This window comes from Scatophagus argus, chromosome 7, assembly GCF_020382885.2.
Source record: "Scatophagus argus isolate fScaArg1 chromosome 7, fScaArg1.pri, whole genome shotgun sequence".
Lineage (NCBI taxonomy): Eukaryota > Metazoa > Chordata > Actinopteri > Scatophagidae > Scatophagus > Scatophagus argus.
The window spans coordinates 26,094,149-26,120,281 of record NC_058499.1 but is presented as its reverse complement, the minus strand read 5'-3'; the positions used below and the strand labels follow the sequence as shown (position 1 = coordinate 26,120,281).

At 40.8% G+C, this 26,133-nt stretch overlaps 1 protein-coding gene and 1 long non-coding RNA gene across 3 annotated transcripts in view; both read right to left on the bottom strand.

Annotated features, from left to right (window-relative positions):
• Positions 1-559: 559 nt before the first annotated feature.
• On the bottom strand, positions 560-2,054 carry LOC124062049. Its single transcript, XR_006843860.1, has 3 exons — positions 1,917-2,054; positions 1,693-1,800; positions 560-1,268 (listed from the first exon to the last, which is right to left on the bottom strand). It is a non-coding gene; the product is annotated as an uncharacterized LOC124062049 (long non-coding RNA).
• Positions 2,055-9,517: 7,463 nt separating this feature from the next.
• The window catches only part of LOC124062041 (cytosolic carboxypeptidase 4-like), a 38,390-nt gene continuing 21,774 nt past the window's right edge, over positions 9,518-26,133 (bottom strand). For both annotated transcript variants that reach the window (XM_046394472.1, XM_046394471.1), the window contains 5 exons: positions 24,239-24,370; positions 24,091-24,153; positions 23,859-23,972; positions 19,604-19,758; positions 9,518-12,467 (listed from right to left, as the gene is read on the bottom strand). In XM_046394472.1, the coding sequence (XP_046250428.1) occupies positions 12,179-12,467; positions 19,604-19,758; positions 23,859-23,972; positions 24,091-24,153; positions 24,239-24,370 (753 nt within the window). In that variant the 3' untranslated portion in view covers positions 9,518-12,178. The remainder of the gene's footprint in view (positions 12,468-19,603; positions 19,759-23,858; positions 23,973-24,090; positions 24,154-24,238; positions 24,371-26,133) is intronic.

Sequence of the window (26,133 nt, the reverse complement as noted above, 5' to 3'; positions counted from 1 at the left end):
TATATCAGGTTTATAACAAAGTAAAATATGAAACTGGAGCATGTAGTATGAAATCTGTACTATGACTTGTGATTAGTGAATTATTTAGTAGTCTGAAAGCCCCTCTACCTACGGTAAGGCCTATTGCCAAGGGGCATAGTGAGTCATGTAAATGTAATACTGCCTAACCCCAGTGACAGAGACATGGATTTGAAGGGGGTTATGAAGTCATACTTAAAATGGTCAAGCATATCTTGGTGATGTTCATATTTCGCTGCTTAGAAAGAGACCAAGATGCTCTGAATCTTATTTTATTTTGTCGTCTTTTTCTTCGTTAATGTGGGAGAATCATATATTTGAAACTGTGCACTGCCAAAACAGCCCTACTAGAAAGAAGCAAAATATTTTTATATTCAATCAAATCATCTTGTATCAAGTAAAAGAAATCTGCCATTGGGATAAACTGAGACTTAAAACTAGACAGAAAATCTTCAATTAATCCAAGTTCTTCTAAAACAAGCAATGAAAAAAAACACTAATTTAAGATTAAGTTGTTTAAAATTAGAATTTAAATCTCTCTACTAAATTAATTTTAAGAAATGACACCTTCATCTGGGATTCATAATGACCATAAAAGTAATTTAAATAAGACATAATTTCATAAAACAGCATAACAAATATAAGTGAAGTTGTCTTAAATCAAGATACCAAAACTGTCTCATTTAATACATTTTTATTAACTTTGCAGTACAATTGCTCAATTCACCAGCCAAAACAAGAGCACTTCCACATTCCAAATCTATTATAATCTAACAGATTGAAAAGACAGTTTTAACAATATAATGTTGCAGCTGCTTTGCAGCATAATATCCCACAGGAAAGGTTTTCATTCTCACCCACAAAAGTGACTAACAGTGATGAATTTTTATGGAAACAGAACTTCAGCTTTCTTTGAAACTCAAAAGGGACTCAAACAAAGGGACTCATTCACTCAATGAATGACTTCCACTCACCAATTGCTTTTTTGTAGTGAGGGGTCAAATCCTGCTCATGAATTAAATCTTGAAGTACCTCTGTCTGCAGTACTGACAGTAGTGTAGAAATGCACTTTGGGTAGGTCATGTGCAGGGCATAGTTATATGCCATGAGATAGAGAAGTCCCTTATGAAGTCTGTCCATGGTGAAGGTGGTCACTGGTGTGTTTCCAATGGCGATCATGCAGTTGTCCTCAGAAACGAGCAGAACAGGAGACGGGGCCACAGTCTGAAACCATCAGGATCCTCAGAAGTCTGGATGACACAAATCAATCAAGATTAGAACAACAAGTAACATCAACTTGGACCTGGATGAGGGCATTAGTAAAATCATACAGTCACAATAACCCCTCAGCATTCAGCACTGCAAATGCTAAATGCACCACAACTAGTTCCAACAATTTCTTCCACTTCTTTCACAGAGCTTTGCACTATTCCTTCATTTGCACAATACCGCAATGCCGCTGTAAATATTGTTGTCATCTCTGTCACTGTTTATATTGTTTATTCTGGTTGTTTTTACATTTATATAGTGCTGTTTTATATTTATAGCATTAGTATTTGTAGGTTATTGGGCTTATACTGGGACCAGGGAAACTCATTTCGTTCCACCTCATGTTTCTACATGTGTGAAATGACAATAAAGCTCCTTGAAGCCTTGAAAGTATGTAAATCTCACCGCAACAACATGGAAAAGAGCCTCGCTGCTTGAGACCAGTTTCTTTGGTGTCATAGTGCTGTATGGAAAGAGTAGTGGCAGGGCTCAAGACAGCTGTGATATGCTCCACTGGTTTAATGGAAAAGGCACAATACAAGGTGGTACCATAAATAACTATAACATAACATAAACAATTATGAGACATTATTACATAAAAAGAGCAAGTCAATGTATCATGACTTCACCTGCAACTGCATTGATATGTACTGGGCGTTGGTTGGTTGGATGATTCGCTGCAGCTCGTCCAGTATCTTAAAAAAAACCACATTCAGATAAAGAAAGAAAAATTACTAAAAAAAGGTGTAAAACATTCTGATGGCTAATGTTCTTCAAAAAGACTGGGACAAACATTACTTAAGTGATCCAGTTCTTTCTTCGACACTCAAATTCAAGGTTCAGCAAATGAGTTACTGCAGCTTTGTTTGACTTTTTGGACTTGTACTTTTCTTGGAGGGTCTTGTAGTGTCTTGCTTGGATTTTCTGGCTGTCCATGACGTCAGTTGAACAAGCTAAAGACATTACAGGGACGTTATGGTGGAAAGGGGACACGAGATTTCCAAACTAACAACTATGTTACTTGATATAAAAGTAAAATATTGGACAATAGAGTACAGACACTTTTAGACAGATAGTGAAACATTCTAAAACTGCTGAATCTCCAGAATATGTCATATGAATGAACTCAGCCAAAATTATATTTAATACAATACATACGTTCTTCATCACTGCAGTCCCGGTTCTGCACTGGGGTACTAGCTCTAGTTGACAGATCTACTGATGGAACTAACAGGTGAACATTCCAGAATAATGGATGCACTGGAATCTCCATCATAGAATCAACCCCCGCCATCTTTCTACCAATCGCTTTGTCATGGCATTCACCTCATGTTTGGTAGGGTATCTGGAGTCCACTGTGGCTGTTGCGATGGAGACCATAGTGTTTCTTATGAGTCGGCAGAAGAGCTCCTTGGATAAGGTCACATTTTGCTTAGTCACCAGTCATTTCTGCTCAAAGTAGGAGCGTCACACCTGTTCAAGCTCTGCGAAGACTATTTGGGGTGGACATAGACACAAATTTAGAAGTACTGGTTTTATGAATTTCGAGCAGCGACTCCAAGCGGAGAAAAGAAAGCGCGACAGGGTGGATTGTACCATCTTCCAAGAGGGAACGGGGATGGGCGCTCAGCCTAAATAAGTTTAATTTGCAATTATGCAAACTATATTTATCTAAATAAGGGCATATAACTTACTTACTACAATTGAGTCATATCTATGTGATAATTGATAAATGGCTAAATATCTTCCTTAATCGTGATGCATCACCAGTTCATCTTCAGTTCAGAGTGGTTCAGAGGCAAAAGCGGTAGGCAGCTGTAGACTCTTCTGCATCATGTCAGTCAGAGGTAAGTCTGTTGTTTCCTTCAGTACATAACTACAACCAGCTAAGCTTTATCATCAATCTTTTTGTTTGTGTCACTATCCCAAAACAAATCTCAACTGGATTGTCATAAAATGTGGTTTAATGACAGCATATCAGTGTTTGTGGCAACGGTGTGTTTTATGATACACTGGATTTTCTTTTTTTTTAAGGATGACATCAGGTGTAACACTGACCAGACAAGCTACTGCTATTATGCTGACTGCAAGAGAAAAACACCATCTTTCACAGGTTTGTCTACATACAACATTATTACATTTATTTTTATCTATGGCTTTGTTGATTATCTGCATGTCAAGTCCAAGCTTGGAAATTAGGTCAAAGGTACCTTGAATGCTCTTGTTGTGGACTTTGCTCAGCATAGGCCAGCCTCTCAATCACTGAATGTTGCACATCTGGACTGGTGCCTGTAGTTTAAAACATTGTGTTTAAAATATTGTGATATTTACAATGAAAATAAATTTCAATTTGCACCTTATTAGTCTCCATTAGCTGCAACATATCTATTTGTGAGATTTGATATTTAATATTAACTTGTGTTTGCTCTCTGCTATTTAATTAGGATAAGTTCATATTTTGAATTTACTTTGAATGCCTTATTAATTAGTTTCAAAACATCATTGTGTTGATGATACTATTGATGTTAATAATCTTATTCTTAATAAAAGAGACTTCATGCTATTAATTTTAAAAATGGACTGTTTGGATTTAATTTGCTCTTATTTCTTGCCTGTCTTTCAGAGAGGTGTGAATGATATCTTGGCAGAAATGGAACAATATCAAGCTCTGTTGGTGACTAATCTGAGGAGTCAGCTACAAACTGTATTCCAGCAACATCAGGGAAGTGGACTTCAAAAGGAGGCGTTGGCAGTATTGAGGATCCATTCGTCTCTGTTTCGACAACATACTGGCAGGACAATGTGATTATAGGAAAATTTCAAGTTTGAGGAGTCAGAGGCGGTTTCTGTCAGGTATACTGCCTTCTTGCAGAAAAAAAGGGACAAAAAGGGTCCTCTCCACAACACCTAAATGTTTTCATTACATACCTCTGATTAAAAGTTTAGAACAGTTATTGTCCCATCCAAAAGTTTTGGAAATGATAGATCGGCCGCAAAAATACAGAAGTGGCGATCTGTATGACATCATAGATGGACTTCCTTTATTTTCAGCCTCTGCTTTACAGATAATTATTTACTCTGATGAAATTGAAATCTGCAACCCATTTGGATCTCATGCTTCCAAGAATAAGTTGCTATGCTAATATTTTATTATACACTAGGAAACATTAATCCAAAATATAGATCAAAACTTGCCGCAATCCGTCCACTTGCTATTGCAAAGAAGAGTGAGTTGTCTGATTGTGGAGTGGAGGGAATTTTGGGCAGGTTGTATGAGGACTTGGAAACGCTATATGATGGTGTTAATATTCAAACTGCGAGTGGTGAACGTGACATATTAGAGCATTAGTTTCGTTATGTGGAGACACCTTAGCACAGCATGAGAAGTACAAATACAGAGTATCTTAGAAACTGTTTAAAGACTACTTTTGGCATCAGCAGAAGGAGCAAGCTGATAGAATCAAACAAACACCTCACGATATGATGCATATAATTCTTGAAGGCATTGCTCCATTAGAAATAAAGTATGTGTTAAAACGTTTAAAACATTCTTTTAAGTCAGCCAGACTTGGATTTCCTCAATACTGCATTAACTGGATTTCCCTACTCTCCACTTGATGTCAGAGACAAACCAACCCCTATAGCTTACAGGACATTAGCTTCAAGTGACAGTAAATTGAAGCAATCTTCAGTCCAAATGATAGTTCTACTAAAAATATTTATATATTTACATATTTATTTTATAAACATTTTTTATTGATACAGCTAAAGATACTGAATACTACTACTAATTGAACAGCATTTAAAACATGAACAGTCTTTTCCCTGATAACGACATTAAATTGCCTTAATGGGAACGTTGCCCACGTAGGCACGTTACTCAGCGGGCTGCTACAGCGCGCTGACGTATCTAGTCTTCTATATATATCTGTGGTGAATACAGCCAGCAGAATAACAGGTGCCCCTCTGTGGTCTACTGCTCGACGTCACCTAGCTAGTTGGGCTAACACGGCTGTCAAACTCAGCAGCATTGCTGTCAACTTCGGTCTTTTCAACATCCGCTCACTCAAGAATAAGGGGCATCTTGTGCAGGATCTCCTCATTGACCGTAAGATTGAATTTCTGTGCAACTGAAACGTGGCAGCAGCCAAATGACTTTACTCCACTCAATGATGCAACTCCTCCAGGGTTTGTTTACATCTCTCAACCTCGTGACTCCAGCTGAGAGTGAGGCCTTGCCATAATCTAATGCGAGAAGTGGAGGATAGCGTATGTGAGTGCTCCTGTCTGTCACTGATTTGAGGCCACCGTAAGTCAGCTCTCTGGACCTGTTCTCACTATTGTTGCCACTCTGTCTCGCCCACCAAAGCCTAACAAGGATTTTATAACTGACTTTGCAGATTTTTGACTCACCTTTCCACACTTTCACTTCTGGGAGATTTTAATATTCACATGGAGAATGTCAATAATACTCTCACCAAAGACTTCACATCCTGTTTGGACAGCTTTGGACTGCAGCAATTTGTTGACTTTCCCACAAATATCAAAAGGCATATTTTGGACTTAATCTGCTGTTCTGCTCAACACCTGTTGACTGCAAAGCAGATTACCTCTCTCAGACCATATCCAGTTATCCTTCTGTGTCAATCTCTCACTCTCCAAATCCAACCCTCCATGCCCCCATAACCTTCTTAATAGTCTTGCTCCACTCAACACCAGATCTGTCTTATTTACTCTCTCTGCACCTTCGTTCACTCCCACTCTTTGACAGTTAAAAGCAAAATGACCTCAACCTGATTGACTTGTAGACCATATTCAACACTACAAAGACTGCATTTCTAAAGCCAAATCCACCTACGACTCTGGTTTAATTAGTTCAAATGAAGGAAACTCCAATTCCCTTTTCTCTCTCCTTACACGCATACAAAACCTCTGCATTCACTTCCTCCTCACCTGTACTCCTCTGATTTCTATACCACTATGCTATCATTTTTCTTTTCAGACATATCCCTCAGCAACTTATACCCACCTCTGCTCCATGTTCACCTGCCCCAGTCCTATTTGCCCCCACCCATTCACTGTCAGCATTCACCCCACTCCCAGTCAGTGAAATTACCAAACTTCAAAAATCCAAATCCTCAACCTGCCAATCAGACCCCCTTTATACTGTTCTTGTAAAGGACACCCTCCCCTCTCTGTCCCCTCTCATCAGATACATCATTCACTTTTCCCTTACCACTATCCCTTCCTCTCTCAAAACAGCCGCTGTAACTCCAATACTCAAGAAAGCTGGTTCAGATCCCAACAACCTCAATAATTTTCATCCTATTTCAATTCTTCCATTCATCTCCAAAATACTTGCAAAAAACAGCTACAGCTAAACTCCATACCCATCTATCCTGCAATAATTTATATGAACAATTCCAAGTCTGGTTTCTGTCTCCTTCATAGCACTGAAACAGCAAAATCACTAATGACCTCCTCCTTGCTACTGAATCCGGTTCACTATCCATTCTCCTCTTGCCTGATCTGAGTGTGGCCTTCAACACAATTCCACACACCATCCTTCTGGACACACTTTTCTCTATTGGCAACACACCTCTCAAATGGTTTCATTCATACCTTTCAGGCCACCCTCAGTTCATTCAGTTAAAATCACTCGCCTCCCATCCAGTCCCTGTCACCACAGGTGTGCCCCAGGGGCCCTGTTGTTCATCGTTATGTTGTACACAAACATGATATTCACTATTACTGCTACGTGGATGACACCCAGCTCTGCCTGTCAGCTCACTCCCACCTTCCTCCCTCACCAACTGCCTTCTTGAAATAAAATCCTGCTTCCCCTTAAGCTTCCACAAATTAAACAGAACATCAGACATAATTCACTCTTCCTTTACCATTAGAACCTGGTTCTTAGCAGGTGTGCTACCGATAATGGCTAACCGTTTATTTCCACCTAGTAGACATTTTATAAATTAGAGTCAAATTGGTTAAAATTATTATCTCACCTAAATCTCACTGAAGCACCAGCAAGACAGAACCCGCACTCGGGGAACACGGTACAAGCCCGTTAGTTTCTCCCCTTTCACTGTCCTTCCCCTACCCCCGACTCCACTGCCATTCTTGCTCACCGCCCAGTCACCTCTCGTTTTGACTACTGTAACTCTCTTCTGTTTGGCCTTTCACAAAAAACCCTCCATAAACTACAACTGGTCCAAAATTCAGCCAACCGTATCATCACACACACCCCCTCCATCTATCACATCCCACCCATTTTACAACAGCTCCATTGGTTCCCCATCACACACACTGTATCAACTATAAAATACTTCTCCTCACCTTTAAACCCATCCACAACCTCATCCCTCCATATCTCTCTGACCTCCTCCATATTGCCACACCTGTTGGTACCCTCAGATCCTCCTTCTCCCTTCATCTCACTGTCCTCATTGCCTGCCTTGTTACCAGCAGCTGAATGCGCTGTTCACCAGCTCTGGAACTCAGTCCCACCTGACCTCCATAACACTGACTCACTTGTACATTTCAAATCCAAACTCAAAACCCATCTGTTTAGACTAACCTACTCCCTCTGACCACAACTGTATTGACTATTGTGTTTTATTGTTGTTAATATTGTGTCTGTTTTTGATTATTAATGATGTAAGGTGGGAATCAAGGTGGTGCAGTGGTCTGGGCCCTTCTATGTGGAGTTTGGATGTTCTCCCTGTGCCTGCGTGGGTTTACTCTGGGTACTCCAGAGTACCCAGTCTTACTGTCTTTGTGTGTCGGCCCTGCGATTGACTGGTGACCAGTCCAGGGTGTACCCCACCTCTTGTCTGTAGTCAGCTGGGATAGGCTCCAGCTCCCCCACAACCCTGATGGATAAGCGGTATAGAAAATGGATGGATGATGTAAGGTGACCTTGAATATCTAGAAAGGAGCCTACAAATAAAATGCATTATTATTATTATCTTGGTGCAACGTCATTCTGATTTTGATTTTGACATTACACACTAGAAAATTAGTTTTACCATAGTGCTGAACCAACAAAGGAGAGGTGCTATATACCCTACTCATTATCGGAATTGACAACAGTCATTTGAACAAATAAAACATTATTGTTGAGCTTTGGAATAAAAATGTACAAGAAATTTTTATTTTTTAGTTTTCAACCTGGTCAGTCTTCATAGGGACATGGAGCTAGCACAGGTGTCATCACATCCAACACGAGAGACTATTTTGAACTGATTTCTGTGTTTCTGTATGTGTCACCATGTGATATCACATGACTGAAGAATCCACACAAGGTATGAGGTGTAAGGTTACTTTATTTTTTGCTCTACAACTTAGCATTGTGCAAAAAATCCAAGGCGTAGACCCTTTGGGGGCAGCCATGGCCGAGAGGCTGGAGAAGTGGTTTGTGATTGGAGGGTCGCCGGTTCGATTCCCCCAATGGATGAGCAGGTGTGATTAATGAACTGGCTGATGTGCCCTTGCGCAAGGCACTTAACCCCCACTTTGCTACCCGGGGGAGCAAAGGATGGGTTAAATGCAGAGAACAGATTCAGTGTGTGTATGTAAAAATATATATACTGCCAATAAAGGTGATTCTTCTTCTTCTTTATGCTACTCACAAAACAAAAATTCTCTAAATGGATGACCGTAAGTCCATAGTAAGTCCAAAAATAAGGTACCATTTACAGTGCATTTACATCACTTTTTCCACATTTTGCTCTGTTACAGTCTCATTCCAAAATGGATTAAATTAAATTTCTCTTTCAAAATTCTACACAAAATACCTCATAATGACCAAGTGAAACAAGTTTGCTTGGATCTTTTTTTATTGTTTTTTTTATTCTTTATTAAAAATGTAAAACAAAAAATTCACACCCTTTGCCTCTTTGACATGAATGACAAGCATCATGTCTGGAGCAAACCAGGCACTGCTCATCACCTGGCCAATACCATTCCTCCTGTGAAAATGGCTATGCACCTACGCTCCTCACCCAACCTGATGGAGCTTGAGAGGTTCTGCATTGAAGAGTGGGAGAAACTGCCAAAAAATAAGTGTGCCAAGCTTATAGGATCATACTCAAAAAGACCTGAGGCTGTAATTGCTGGCAAAGGGGCTTCAACACAGTATTGATCACAGGGTGTGATTTATTATTATTATCATTTATTTTATATAAAAAAATTCAAGCAAACTTGATTCACTTTGTCATTATGGGGTATTTGAGTAGAATTTTGAAGGAAAAAATGAATTTAATCCTTTTTAATCCTGGAATGAGGCTGTAACGTAACAAAATGTGCAAAAAAGAGAAGTGGTGTGGATACTTTTCGGATGCACTGTATGGTGCAATGCAGAGGATAGGCTGTGGAGCCTTACAGTCAGGAAAGAAGTTGCTCTGTAGGCTAGTGAGAGAGAAGCAGATACTTCTACTAACAAAACTCTGAACATTTTAAGAATTTCCCTTCAGGGATAAATAAAGGAATTCTGATTCTGATTCTGATTCTGAACGCATATGTTCAAAGACTTTTCATATGCACACAAAATGCTTATTTCTCTCAGATTTTCAGCACAAATCTGTTAAAATCCATGTTAGTGAGCACTGTTGCTAAGGTAATCCATTCATAAGAGATGGAGTAAACTGAACATGGAAGGAAATGTCAGTGCAGTGTAGAGGTCATCTTCTGCGGGCCCTTAATGCAAACGTTTGAGGGTCAAGATTGGCTTGGATATTGTCTTTAATGTGATGGAAAACCAATTTCTCAAAGCACATCATTAGAAAGGAGGATGAGTGCTGATCTCATCATCTATCACCCGTCTCATTAGTATCAGTATGTTAACACAGTTTATAAATATATCCACTTGGTCTGCATCTGAGGAGCCCCTTAGACCCAGTGCAGGTGGTGGGAGAGAGAAAGATGATAGCCAAACTTTCTTCTCAGCTGGAGAATGACTCCCACCCCCTGCATAAGACTGACAGCACTGGACGGCTCCTTCAGTGGCAGGCTGCTTCATCCCAGGTGTGTGAAGCAGCGCTTACACAGGTGCTTCCTTCCTGCTGCTGTGAGACTGTACAAGCAGCATTGCTCCAGCCAGACCCCTTCACTTCACTACAGTCTGAATCTCAATATGTTATGTGCAGTTACTCCACCACAATAACTATATGAGCAATAACTTTACCACATTAACTATATGTACAATAACTTCAACAGGTCACAATACGATAACCTTTGTTGTAACTTTTTTGTACTGCTTTGAAGCACAAAGTAGTCACTTTTTATCGCGTGGTTTCCTTTGTGTAGTTCTAGCTGTTAATATTAAGTATCTACTTTGTATAGTTTTGCGTATATTTTTACTCTTTTTATTCCACTCCTTGCACTGTATTGCTGTCCTTGTGCTGTTGTGACGATGCAAATTTCCCCACTGTGGGACAAATAGAGGAAATTCTTAATTCTTCTTTATTCTTATGCCACTTAATGTATTAAACTTTTGAATAAGATTTGCCTATAACTGTTGGTATTATGTATCTATAGATGTGACACAAAAGATTGCTCCATCTAGGTGCATCTAGCTGTTTTGTCATGTAAGCACAGATGACCTTATGCATCTCCTGTAGTGCATTTTTTAATCTGCAGCAACAAAAACACTATTGAATTTTCTGGTTATATAATATGGTCAACATCTGAACATTAAAAACTTGATATCTTTGAAACATTGTCAGATATAATCAGCTCAATTTGCTGATGAGGAGGACCAGATGGTAAACTGACTGCAATTATATAGCTCTTTTCCAACTTAATGCAAAAAGGGCTTAAGTGATTCACTGTGCACGGAGGACTTGATCTTGCATCTGAGCTCAACCTGAAATGGACGTTCTGGCCAAAGGACTTCATTTTGTCATATTCCCACAACAACTACCCATAGTGGAACTGATTACGGCCACAGAATCGGCAAAAAGAACTAACCATATACCATATAACTGGCTCCTCCAGTGTCTTCAACAAAGACCAGCCCGGGCTTCTAAGAGAGAAGCATGCAACTGATGCAACTGAAGGTGGTTTCATACAAGTAGCATGGGGTGCATATAAACAATACACTTGACTGGATATATTACACTGATGCCCTCTACAGGAAGGGACAGAGCAGACTGTTCTTCCTGAGGAGACTCAGGTCATTGAATGTTTGCAGTAGACTTCTGAAAACGTGATCAATCTGCGGTTGCTAGTGCTCTGTCCTTTGCTGTATACTGCACTATTGCATCTACTGTAGGACAGTACTGCACTATACTTGTACATATACGGTGTGTATATTCTGTTTTCAGTATTTAATATAATACAGCCTACTTGTATATTGTATATTTTGCCTTCAGTACTTCCGTCTTAGGGTGCTGGTGCTCGGTGCTCAAGCACAGTCTAAGTCTAATGTGAAGATGCCGACAACATTATAGTCATCATATTGTTGCTGCTGTTTTTATCATTCACCCTGTGTTTGTGTATGTTTGTATGGATGCATATTTCAGTAGTTGTGGGGACAAAATGCAAGCCCCCATAACGTAAGTCTATGTAATGTCCCCAAAAGTGATGGAAACAAGACTTTGTCTGTGTGTGTGTGTGTAAAATCATGTATGTGTATTACTTGTGTACCTGTTCTATCTGTGTTGTATCGGGGGACTACAAACATGAATTTTGTTGTGCAATCCAGTGTTGCACAAAGACAAATAAATAACCTTATGTGCGTGTCTTTGCCCAGCTGATTTCATTTAGATATGCCTTCCGTCTTTTAAGAAGGGAAGCTTAAAACTCTTTAAAAACCTTTTAGAAAAAAATTAAAGTCTCATCCCTATATCTAGCAAGAAATCAAAATAGAGAAATATTCCTAGAAATATTACTTTAACTCATGATTTGTAGTGGTGATTCGCACACCATTGCGTGTGTTGTTTCTGTTCTCGGTGGCTGTCTCGAGGGACCCCTGCCTGATCAAGTAAGGGAACAGGTGGCTCTTCATGAGTGACAGCCGCGATTGACCAACACCGCCTTGGCTTGGCTCTTTCTCTTTGTCAGCAATGGCCATGTTGGTGTTGATATCTGAATCCAGATCTGTGCCTTTAAGTGAGGGACAGTCGGAGGAATACTCAATCTCCTCGGCACATGGAGGCTCATCATCTTCAAAACAGCTACAAGAGAGAAGAGGAGTTCGGTTACATAAGACAGAACAATGCTTTATGCTTGTTAATGCTGGGCTAAAAGTCACATGTTTGGACAGTTTGGGGTGAGTCCGAAGTGGTAAATTTGGAGACAACTGGTTATCAAATTTATTTTGCCCGTAATGAATGCATATTATTGAAACATACAGTATATATATATATATATATTATATTATATATATGTATAAAGATTCTGCTATAATGTGTCTGCTGTAGGCTAGTTTATTGCATATTGTACTCATTCAAGGTCGCGTTATTTAGATTTCACTGAAAACTGTAAAGGAAGATGTAATTGACTGGGGTATAGCAGACATATAAAGAGGAAGTGAGTAAAGAACTACTGCATCTACATGTTCAATATATGGAAACATTTTTTAAAAAGTACTTAAGTATTCTTTTGAAGATGAACAAGCCAAATCCTGAAAATTTGTTTAATGTTAAAATGTGACATGAAAGGAGACAGAGCAAGAAGAAAATATTAATATATTTATTTTTGATCAAGAAAGGACACAATTTTATTGAAAAAGACAAAACATGTTACAAACCTAACTTTCCACAATGGATAATAATTTCCTCCCAAAAAAAGTATTCTCATAAAGAGTGAAAACAAACGGCAGCCTGACCAAAAAAAGTAGGCTAAAAAAATAAAAAATAAAAAAAAATGCTAGAACTGCATGACTTATGACACATTACATTTTCGTTTTAAAAGGGGTAGTGATTCCTTACACAACCCACTTTATGTTTTAATCACATTTTCCACCTTGTTTTGACATATGGTATTGAAATTGATTAATGAGAAAATGAGAATTTCTATGACTTTCTATGACTCAACAAAGAGAACTATAAATAAAAGATTGCAAATTGAAGCAAAACTCACAAAAACTTGAAAGAAAATGGCACTTAACCAAACAAATCTCACTTGGTCTGGTAAGATAGCCTTAAACAGTATAAGATAAGAAAAAACTTTATTTGTCCGACAAAGGGGAAATTGCAGCGTTACAACAGCAGGGTACAAGAACAGCACTGGAATAACAGTTACAGGATCAGAAATATTCAAGATAACAAGGAAGAAAAATATTAAAAATATAAGCTTAGACATAAAAGAGCAAGAAACAGCACAAAGGCCCAATGGAATGCCAGAGCAGCATATTACTAGCATTAGCTGAGAAAAATGAAAACAATTCCAGGTTTCTCTTCAGCAAAGACATAAAAACCTGGATAACTTGCAATTTTTTACTTCTAAATTCAGACAAAACTGAAGTTATTGTTCTGGGCCCTGAACACCTTAGAAACAAATTATCCAAAGACATAGCAATGCTAGATGGCTTAGCCGTGGCCTCAAGCTCCACTGTAAGAACTCTATGAGTTGTTTTTGATCAGGATATGTCCTTTAACTCGCACATAACACACATTTCAAAGACTACATTCTTTCACCTCCACAATATTGCAAAAATTAGGCGCAAAAATTTGTTCATGTTGGAACAGGTAGGGGCGATCCCCAAACTGTTTCCGCAAAGCTGGGAGCATGGAATTGTCCAAAATCTCTTGGTATGCTGAAGCATTCAGAGTTCCTTTCACTAAAAACTAAGGGTCTAAACCCAGCACCTGAAAAAGAACCCCACACCCTAATCCCCCCTTCACCAAACCTCACACTTGGTACAATGCAGTCAGACAAGTACCATTCTCCTGGCAACCGCCAAACCCAGACTCGTCCATCAGAGGGCCAGATGCAGAAGCATGATTCGTCACTCCACAGAACACGTCTCCACTGCATCCGACGCTTTGCATTGCACTTGGTGATGTATGGCTTGGATGCAGCTGTTCGGCCATGGAAACCCATTCCATGAAGCTCTCTACACACTGTTCTTGAGCTAATCTGAAGGCCACATGAAGTTTGGAGGTCTGTAGCAATTGACTCTGCAGAAAGCAGAAAGCACCTCTGCACACTATGCGCCTCAGCATCCACTGATCCCACTCTGTCATTTTATGTGGCCTACCACTTCATGGTTGAGTTGCTGTCATTCCAAAATGCTTCCACTTTGTTATAATCGCACTGGCAGTAGACTGTGGAATGTTTAGTAGCGAGGGAATTTCACGACTGGACTTGTTGCGCAGGTGGCATCCTATCAAAGTACCACACTGGAATTCACTGAGCTCCTAAGAATGGCCCATTCTTTGACAAATGCTTGTGGAAACAGTCTGCATGCCTAGGTGCTTGATTTTATACATGTGTGGTCATGGAAGTGATTGGAACACCTGAATTTCAGCCATTACCTTAAAGAGAATGTGCTAAAGTTGGAAATTAAGCAAGGGATTAGCAGAGCGTATGTTAGCTGACGAATCCCGGCTACTGGCCAGTGTCATGCATCGTTGTCCGGCAGGTGAACACATCAAATGGCCAAAATGTCTTGTGGAAAACATGCCAAATAAATAGTTTATTGTGTGACGAATATGTTCACAAAGGATAACTGGGACCTTATTGTTCCATGTAAATGATTGATTGATTGAAAAGTCTTTGGAATCTGTAAATTATTGATGGAGAACAGGGTACTTGGTAATCGCAACCAGACTCTATTAACAAAATAAATGTAAAAAAATTACTGAGCATAACACAGTAGTTGCTGGAGTATCCCTGCCTCAGTCGGTTAGTTTGTGTTATTATGAATCTTTCAGTAGTGGAAGAATTTCTCTCAGGAACAATAAAGTATCTGTCTATCTATTTATCTATCTATCTAGAAGTATTCAGATCATTCAGATCATGGTAACTAACAGACAAAGGCAGCAGTGCATCAGCAACTCCTCTGTTCTGCTCAGTTAAATTACTGTTTTAGTCGGTGGAGTCTGTATTCAATTCAACTTAAATCACTCAATCAAGTCAGAATAATAATTCAAGCTATGTTTGTTTATTTTAGGAGCAACTGAAAGGGGACTTTCTTCAGAGATTAATGACTTTGAAAAAAGTTCCTTTTAAAAGATTTAAGTCACATTCAAGTTGACCACTCCTACATGCAGCCATTTCATAGCACAGATGTCCTCCTTAAGGTGAGGTTTACAGTAATCATATACCAAAGTGTTAAGACACCAAAAACTCCTGAGGAATCTGAATTATCTTTTCACTCTGGAAAGTGCACTTTCAAAAGAAGGGCAGCATGCATTTTCTGGTATGCCAGACCTTGTTGGTCTTTGTGAAGTCCAGTAGGGTTTGGTTTGTCAGTCTCACACATGAACTCAGGCAGTCAAGACAGCTTGGACTAAACTGAGTTTGTCTTGTGGACTGTGTTTCAAAGCTGAGAAGTCAAAGCAGCTGGGAGCCTAAGAATCACAGACAAGTAGTTCGTGGGTAACATGGAAGATGGTGCCGTGACAGTGTGCCTGTCCCAGCATAAGAGTGTTGCTGGATTGTTTGTTTGTTTGTTATTAGCTTGTGTGCATGTTGAAGTGACTTTCTGGAGAGATCTATTGACTTTTGAACCTGGTGACACAGTCTGGAGCTATGATGATGGCACGGTGGTTTGGACTTCTTGTTTTACTGAGTTTCGTGCTGGAGAGCGACATGCCTGTTGCACTCCTGGCATTGTGTACTCGTGCAACCACCTGATCACACTAAGGAACACAAGCCTCCTGTAGGGAGGAAAGTTTGACATACTGCCGGAGCTGTGAAGAAAAAGACGAAGGGCACGTGGGGCGGGTGTCAAACAACGCCTGGAGATTTATGTCCTGCGTCCCTGCAGTCATCATGGGAAACATGCGGTCACTGGCCAATAAAATGGATGAGCTAGAAGTGCTCACCAGGACACAGAGAGAGTACAGGGAATGCAGCATCATGTGCTTCTCTGAAACGTGGCTGCGGGAGCAGACGCTGGATTCAGCTGTGGCTCTCTCTGGCTTCCACACCATCAGAACCGACAGAGATACTACCTCGAGCAGCAAGTGCAGAGGAGGGGGACTGGCTGTCCTGGTGAATTCCCGCTGGTGCAATCCGGGTCATAACCATGTTAAAAGACGTGTGTGCAACCCTAACATCGAGCTCATTGCCATCAGAATGCACCCATACTATCTCTCAAGGGAATTTACAAATGTTATTGCCATCACTGTTTACATCCCTCTTTCTGGGAAAGCTGTGACATCATCCACTCTGTCATAGCAGATCTCCTACAGAACACCCTGAAGCTTTTATTCTCATTACAGGTGACTTCAATCATGCTTATATGAACAATCATGCCTAAAATTCTCCCCACTTTTGATCAGTTTCTTAAATGCACCACAAGAGAAAACAAGACTTTAGATCTGCTTTATGCAAATGTCAAAAACGCATACACATCTACTGTTCTCCCCCCTACTCGGTAGATCAGATCACAACCTAGTCCTATTTACACCTCACCTAAGCCTGTGGTTAAACAACAACAAGCTACAGATAAGACAGTGAGGAAGTGGTCCCCTGAGGGTGTATAGACACTTCATGGTGCATTGGAAGCAACGAACTAGGAAATTTTCAATAAAGCTCACAGGGAGGACATAGATAGTTTAACAGTTTGTATCTCTGACTATATTGGTTTCTGTGTAGACAATGCCATCTCCACAACAAAAGGTCCGTTGTTACCCAAATGATAAACCTTGGGTCACGAATGAGCTTGAGACCTTACTCAGTGAAAAAAGAGGGCCTTTAATTCAGGCGATAGGACAGAACTCCAATAAAGCAAGGGCTGTTTGGAGTAGGATGAGAGAAATCACTGGCCTAAACAGGAAAGAGAGTGGCACTGTTGGTGGGGACCTTGAGTGGGCTAATGAGTTAAACCAATTCCCCAGTAGCAGCTCTAATAGTGCTCTCCTGCCTCATCAGCCACTCCCCAGAAAACTACACCTAGCTTTGGTATCACTGCCGACCAGGTGAGAAGAGAGTTGGAGAGGCTTCATCCTGGGAAGACCCCTGGTCCAGACAGCATTAGCCCGAGGTACTGAAGGCCTGTGTGAGCAAGCTGTGTGCAGTTCTGCAGCTCACTGAGAACAATAATGAACATGTCCCTGACTTGGGCTGGGCCCAGACGGGTTCCATGGGTGAAGGCCCGGCCTCCAGGTGCTCGCCGATGGGAGGCTTCTCCAGGCCTGGCTCCGGGGATGGGGCCCCGGTAATCCTCTGGGTAGGGTGCGCTTGTCCTTGTTTTTCCCTCTTTGTAGTGGTGTTGTCTGGCCCCTCCCCAATGACCAATTTGCCTTGGAAGACCTTACCACAGGCAAACAGCCCTAACAACATAGCTCCTAGGATCATTAGGGCACTCAAACACCCCATCGTGATAACAAATACTGTGTGTCCCTGATAAATACATCACTGTCTATCAGATGATGAACAACAGGCATGGCCTAAAAGAATACAACAGCTGCTTTCTTCATTCTCACAGAACTTCCTCCACTGAAAAGCTACTCCGTCTCGGATAGATGGAGGTGGTGTCTCGGACGACACCATGCCTTTCGAAAACAACTACTGATTGCTCACCAAACACCGACATAGTTTACAACATCTGTGCTGAGTTTTAGGAATTCTCACCTGATCATGCGCATAGGACAAGCGAAGGAAACCGAAAAATTGGCCACTGGCACGTTCACACTCGTTTTTGGAAGCTGAATAATCAGTTATCAAACTTTAGCAAGACATGTTTTTATGTAGCTCTCAAGGTATGAGCAAAATTAATAAGTTGTTGTTAAACAGCTATATTAAATGATTGCATTCTGTTTCTATTAATGTATTACACACAGTGTTGCAGCAGTGACAATCTGACATTCAGTAAACAGTAACCGCTCGGCCAAATAGCCTTTTAGGACTGAGACAATTGTCAAAACTATGATATCTGTGTTTCTATGATTGTGACATTAAACAGATTCAGTCAAGGTTCATAAAATGAAACTGTTTGGAGTAAAGCAGCCATTGACCTGATAAGGATTTTAGACAGATCCAAATCTGTCTGAAGTATTTATTTTATAAGATAAAAATTTGAATCTGTTTCCTCTGGTGATATTCCTCTGTTTTGTCAAATTTATAACTTCAGTTTTTAGTTTTCCTGTTTAAATGTGTCACAATATTTGCTGGAGTGACACTACTGTTTGTCTTGATTTTTTTTTTACTTACTGAAAGCCGCCTCTCCAGTCATTAAAGTAAATTACTAAAGAAAATACTCATATCAATATAATACACATTGACGAAATCACCTGGAAACATTCAACATAATTTGAAAGACAATATAGCTTAGAAGGACCAGTAGAGGTAGAGTTAAGTGTCCATGCAGGTGCTGATCTGGGATGGCAGATGGATGAAAATTTACATACAGATTCAGATGATGTCAAAGCTGATCTGAGTATCACTAGTGTGCAACAAGCAGAGTGTGCGTACATTGTGAACTGGCCTATAGAGGCACTTCTTACTGTGTGAATAGTGCACCGTTTAAATAGCAGGAAAAATAGTGCACCATTGGTTTAAGACTGGGTTTATGTGGTTCATTCGCTTTCTGGTGCCTGAAAATAGCAGTACACCTACAATGGGTCTGAAAACACCTCATTTACATTTGAAGAGCTCTTTTCCAAAACGCTATAAATCCATTTTTTTTTACCTAGACCCACACATTTTGTTAATTTAATTTATCCTGTTAAAATGGTTAAATCAATCAACCATAAATAAACCAATAAATCATAAAAGAAATAATTTAAAAGCCTCTCTCTTTCTCCCTCCTCTTTACAGACGACCTACAGCCTCTCTGGAAGAGAGAGAGCTCTTCATTTGCTATTTCTACAATATGGCCAGTGGGTGTGGAAATGACAACCCTGTTGGTTGGAACTAGCGATGACACTTGCAATGCAGTGTGTCCCGCTTTGTGCCAAACATTAGATGGGATCCCTAATGTTAAACGTTATCTACGTTAATGCATGTTTTGTATGCTTCTTTGTGTTGCAACCCTGGCACAACAATTTCCTGTGGGATCCATAAAGTTCTTACCTTATCTTATCTTTTCTTATCTTATGTTGTGTATCATATAGTCAGCAGGACATTTTTCTACTCCTTTAAAGTATTTTGACAAAAATGGACATATTACATAGACATTATGAGGATGGTGTCTTACTTGTGAGACTTGTGGTCCAGAATATTGTGGTCCAAATCGATGTGGCTGATGAGTCTCTTGCTGTAAAAAGCCTTTGGGTCTTTGATTAAAGAAAGCAAACTTTGGCAGAACTTCATGCCCATCTCTTGCAGCTCCCTGGTTCCTAACTGCAGACCCTGCATACACACATATGCACAGGTATAAAGAAATGTGTGTAATCAAATGGGAAGCTTATGCTCTCTCTGAAAAGGATGTTGAGCTCAGCTGTAACTGAATGTTACTTCCTTGTTGAAAGTTTATAGAAAGACAACAAAAGACACAATCACAATCATAACCTGATAACTCTAATAATAGACTAATAACAGGGCGCTGAGTTATTTACCTTATGATTACAGTGCTGTTATAGAATAATAAGACCCACGGGGTTGTCGGTGTGACAGTTTAAGTGGTTGTCAAATTAACTGGTGATAGTCCCTGATGTGTTGTGGGCAGAATTGTCCTTCTCAAATTACATAAATAAATCAAAAACATTAATAGTCCAACATGGAGGATTAATCTGTCAAAAATTTAGACTGTCAGTGTTTCAAATCTGTACAGAGTTGCCAGCGCACTCTGATTGCATAAAAGCTGGAGAGGCCAACAGATTAAACAAGCTTGTGAGGAAAGCCAGCTCAGTGGTCGGTCTGGAGCTGGACAGTCTCAAGTCAGCAGCAGAGAGGAGGATCAGGGACAAGTTTGGAACCATTCTGGATAACCTGGCTCACACCCTGCGTGACAAGCTGTCGCAGTTTTCAGCTCATTCATTTATTCTGTCCTGAGATGATCCTGAGATTGAATTTCCCCTTTGGTGATCAATGAAAGACTTCTTCTTTTCTTCAGATCTTTTCTTATCTTAGATGTTTTTGGGGGTTTTTTTTGTCTGTTTTTTGAGAATTTTAACATCCTCTTTGCTTCAATTATTAAATCATGACCAGAGATCACAGATCACCTTTCAAGGTATACTGTCATAATCAAAACAACTGGACACTGCTTACAAATTTATGTATGGGTGTGATAAACCATTTCAATAATTTGGAATGGAGTGTTTTTCTGACTTCTTGTGCAGACGTAAGATTGCAGATTTTGTCCGCTTTCAACGGTAGGCACAGTTCTTGTCAAGTGAGCGTAATGCATAATGCATAATGGTGTGAAATACCACCTCAACTTCAACTTCAAGCTTTATTTTGTCAGTATATCTTTTACATATACCGGAATTCTTTCTCTGCATTTAACCCAGCACTGATTGAAACACACACACACACACACACACATGCAACATGCAGTGGAACACACAGGAGCAGTGGGCTGCCATGTCAGGCGCCCGGGGAGCAATTAGGGGGGTTGCTCAAGGGCACACCAGCTGACCAATAGAGTACTATGCCTGCCACTTGGTTATGGCGTTCCAAAATGTATAACTTTCCTGCCTGCATCTTACACTCTGCTGTTATGTGCTGAACGGTCTCAGGGATGTCTTTGCACTGCCTGTACCTGGGGTCCTTTCTGGTGTGGTGGACCCCAGCCTGTATTAATCTTGTAATCTAGACTGTTGAGTTGTACAGTCTGACAGCAGTAGGAATGAAGGTAGTGCTCCTTCCTGCACTGAGGGTGTAGCAGTCTGAAGGAGATGCTCAGAGCCTCCACTGTCTGATGCAGAGGGTGAAAGGTGTTGTCCATGATGGATGTCAGCTTGGCTAACATCCTCCTCTCACCCACCTCCTCCACGGAGTCCAGTGGGCAGCCCAGGACAGAGCTGGCCCTCCTGACCAGCTTGTTCAGTCTCTTCCTGTTCCAGTAATTGTTTAATTGTTTAATTGTATTGTATTGAATAGCAGAGGCTACCACAGAGTCATAAAAAGTCATTAGGAGGGGCCTGCACACTCCAAAGAACCTCAGTCTCCTCAGAAGGTGGAGGCAACTTTGGCCCTTCTTGTACAGGCCATCTGTGTTATGTGACCAGTCCAGTTTATGGTTGAGGTGGACACCCAGATACTTAAAACTGTCCACCATCTCAATGTCCGAGCCCTGGACGTTCACTGATGTAAGTGATAATGTCCTTCTCCAGAAGTCAGGTGGTTGCGCTCACACCAGTCCACAAAGTCCACGATGACTGACCTGTACTCCGTCTCATTCCCCTCAGACACACAGCCAACAATGGCTGAGTCATCAGAGAACTTCTGTAAGTGACATCTGCTGGTGTTGTAGGTGAAGTCCGAAGCGTAAAGGGTGAAGAGGAAAGGTGAGAGATCCCTGGGGCCCCCATGTTGCAGACCACCACCTCAGAAACACAGTTACGCAGTCTCACATGCTGTGGCCTGTTGGAAAGATAGTGTAGTATGATCCAAGCAGTCAAATGATTCTCACAGTGCTCCAGGTGAGTCAACATCCAGTGCAGCAGGTAGATTACAGCATCATCCACCCCGATGTTTGACCTGTAGGCAAACTGCAGCGTGTCCATCGCAGTGCTCACCACAGAGTGAAGGTGGCTGAGGATGAGCCTCTCCATGGTCTTCATCAGGTGGGAGGTCAAGGCAACAGGTCTGTAGTGGTTTGGCTCCTTGGCGTGTGCAGTCTTAAGAAACTGGAATCACACAGGAGGTTTTCCACAGGACAGGGACCCTCTCCAGACTAAGGCTCAGGCTGAAGATGTACATGACCACCTCACAGGGCTGGTCAGCACAGTCCCTAAAGCAGTCTGGGGCTGATCCCGTCTGGTCCTGCAGCTTTCCTGCTCTTCAGCCGCCTCAGTTGTCTCCTCACTTGGTCTCACTTGGGGGCAGCCGTGGCCTAGAGGTTGGAGAAGCGACTTGTGATTGGAAGGTCACTGGTTCAATTCCCCCACCGGACGGGCAGGAAAAATTTGGGTGTGGTGGAGCGATTAATGCGAAAAAAAGAAAAATTGCTCCCCCCCTTCATTAGCCGGCTGATGTGCCCTTAACACGCCCAAGGCACTTAACCCCACTGCTCCTGTGTGTGTTTCACTGCATGTAATTTGCCAGGTGTTGCATGTGTGTGTTCAACTAAGGATGGATCACATGCAGAAGACAAAATTCAGTGTGTGTATGTGAAAATATATATACTGCCAATAAAGTGATTCTTCTTCTTCTTCTGATGTTAAGGAGCGGGGGAGTTGGACAGTACGGGATCGTGGCGGAGGGGGCTGGTGTGAAGTGGTATGAAGACGGGGGGTGATGGGAGGTGAAGGTGAAGATGGTGATGGTCGGGTGATGGTGGTAGTGCTGATCACATTCAGCCCTCTGTCCCTCTGGCTCCACTCAGTCCATGTCCTGAGATGATCTTTAGGCCCCTCCACATATCTCATGTGTTTATGTGCTCCAGCCGCTCCTCCAGCTTCTTCTTGTAGCTGTTCTTGGCCCGCCTGATTGCGTACTTGAGTTCACACTGAACTCTTTTCTGCTCCACTCTGTCCCCAGAAAAGAAAGCCCTCTTCTTCTGGTTCCGCAGGGCTTTAAGCTTAAGCCATCCGGGTTGGTAAAGTGTTCTCCACACAGATGTTGATGTCTGTGATGTAGTTGGCCAGGCAATTGATGTCATCACCATGAGAGCTGTAAAGTGTCTCCCCTCATCACCCTCATCAGTCCACACTTTCACAGACTTTTTCTGTGCAGGTTCCCTTTTAACCCTGGGTGTGTATTCAGGGAGCAGATAAATGAGACAGTGATAAGAACGTTTGAGCAGGGGGAGGGGGGCGGAGATGTGTGCATCCTTGACATTGGCATACAAATGGTCCAGCGTCCTGTTGTCCCTGGTGTGGCATTTCACATGCTGTGTAAAGTGAGGAGGGTGGAAGATAAAGAGGCTTGATTAAAGTCTCTGCTGATGGGTGCAAGGGACTGTATGTGCTGTGTCTGCATCCTGGTCATTAGTGGTGTTTCGTTCGTGAACGATTCATTCAATATGAACTAATCTTTTATATGACTCGGGAACTAACTCAACTGAGTAAGAGAGTTGGTGTCATAGGACAGTGTTTGGGACTCAACTCCCACAGAGTTATGTAACCATGCCTCTCTTGACACACCCTCAGGGATTGCTACCTCTAGTGTTACACGGAGTTCATTTTTATCTCTGGATAGAGTTATTTTAACATTGGATCTGCATTGTATTAACACTTTAGGAAGTGTTAAATTAACTCTGCGAAGATTGGGACAAAATAAACACAGCGTTAGAAATGACGTAAATCAACCGAAGTTGATTTAACACTACAAAATTTGCTGTGCACCTTGTATAGTCCCTGGTTGCAACCATTGTAAGTACTCTCCATGGTATAACTTCTCAGCACACCCATTTCCCTCCAGACGACCACCCTGGCTGTGGCAGAGCGAGACTTCTCCACCTGACAAGTTAAAATGAGAAATTAATTTGGAGCTGAAAATGGAAACAGTTCAAATATAATTTGGTTTTAATATCACATTATTTTTGTGATAAATTATTGATTATTAGTGAATTATTACCAAATAGTTGCAGCTATTGAAAGAAAAGGCTGGTGCGATGCGATCCAAGGTCTTTGCAATGGTCTAGGGAAAAATATATACGTCAGCATTTCAAACTGAACTGGCTGGCACACACTTGCACATGGGCTTCTGCCAGTATGTGTCTCACCCTATATCCAGGGTCCTCTTTCAGTCCTACAGTATTAACAGCAGAGCCAGACTGCCAGAGAGTCTCCTTCACACTGCAGCCATACAGGAAGACATTTTTCTTTCTAGAGTGGCCGTGGTAGTCACAGAAAACCTGCAAGACAAGAAAAAGAAGAGAAACTGAGGGACCTGACTTGAAACTTCCACACAAATGCTCCAACTAAATGAAACTAGTAGTGAAGATGAAGAAAAGCATCTTAGACGGATTCTGTGGTGTCTGATCCTAAAGGATATTTTGTCCAGGAGAACTGAGTGAGGAGGAAATGACAACTAGAACATGTACACTGGGGAAAGTAATATCAGTAATAAAATGTTCATCTATTTGAATATAAAACTCAAATTGCTGCTGAACTGAACAGCCGAACTGTGTTTATGTCACATAAACTTTGTTAACTAACGTGAGATGAATTCATAATTAGTTATGAAAATCTAGATCTTGAGTGTTGAGTGATTTTATATTTAATTATTTGATTTATTTTAATTTAGAATTTTATATTGCAACAAAACTGTTTTTAGTAATCTGACTGGCTAACACACTACATTAAGCATGTCTTTTACTTGGTAATTTCAGTCAATGGTCAAGTTACTAACAGCAAAGTTAGTTCAGGAATTTTATGTAGTTCTTCTTGCAAAGTAATTAGGAGCTGCATCGCTGGTGACAGTTGTAACCAGGTAAGATGTTGGATGGTTATCCCATGAGTTATGATGTAATGTCACATCTTGTGTTCTAAATCTTGCTTTATGTTGTTGATTCATTTCTTTCATTAAGGTAGTATTCATAGCAAAAACACCAAGGTAAAACTTTTCACTCATTTACAGGGTAAGAAACTTTTGTTTGAATTAATGAAGCAATGTTCTGTCCATTTTTGGTGAATCTTGATGGGACATTGCTGAGGGAAACAACTGTGATTACATATGGAGGTATTTTTATAGGTGACAGTGCAAAGCTGGCTTCACTTGTGATTATATAGCAGAGAAAAATTAAGCAGGATAACTAAAAATAATAATTAATAATTGGAGGGGCAGATATAAAGCTATTGAACCAATTTTTATGCTCCCAGTACTCATGTCAGTAATGATTTTAGTGTCTTCAGTATTATCATAGCTGATAGAAGGATGGCCTAAGTCATTACAATAAAACCCAAGGCATGATAAACCATAGTTTTCTTTCAAGGCTAGGGAGACATTGTTGTCATAATAAAAAAGAACTAATGTGGATAGTGTGACAACAGGGATAAAATATGGAGGTGATTTATAGTGGCTCCAATGAGGACTATAAGAAGACGCAGCAGGCATGGACAGAAGAGTGGTGGAGTGTCAGGCCTCAGCAGCAGGCTAAAAGAATGTATAGAGCCAGCATATTTTAACACACTCTGTGCTTTGATGGTCAGAACACTAGCGAGATTGCTGATATGTATGACTGGAGAGTACATAGTGAACTGACAACAGGCAGAGTGAGGCACAGATATACTATATATGCTGGAGATAACAAGGAATAGGTTAAAGTAATTTAGTCTGCAGGTAGTAATCACAGTGGTGGGAATTAAACAAAGACAGGAAGTATAAAGCAAAACCCATTCAGCAGGTAAACAGAGCACAATAAAGCAGGAAATATGAGATCAGGTGAGAGAGTCCTAATTGTGGGGTGTGTCAGTACTGCACTGTAGTATTGTATAATGGATCATGTTTTTTAAAGCACAAATATCCTGGCTGTGGAAGGGTTAACACATCTTTTTTAAGGTAGTAGTTTTTCATGTCTGCCTACAGCAACAATTAAATAAGCCAGTTAAGGTCAGTTCATTATTGGCTTTTCTTTCTACTCACTTATTAAAATTTAAATAACCAGACATTATCAAA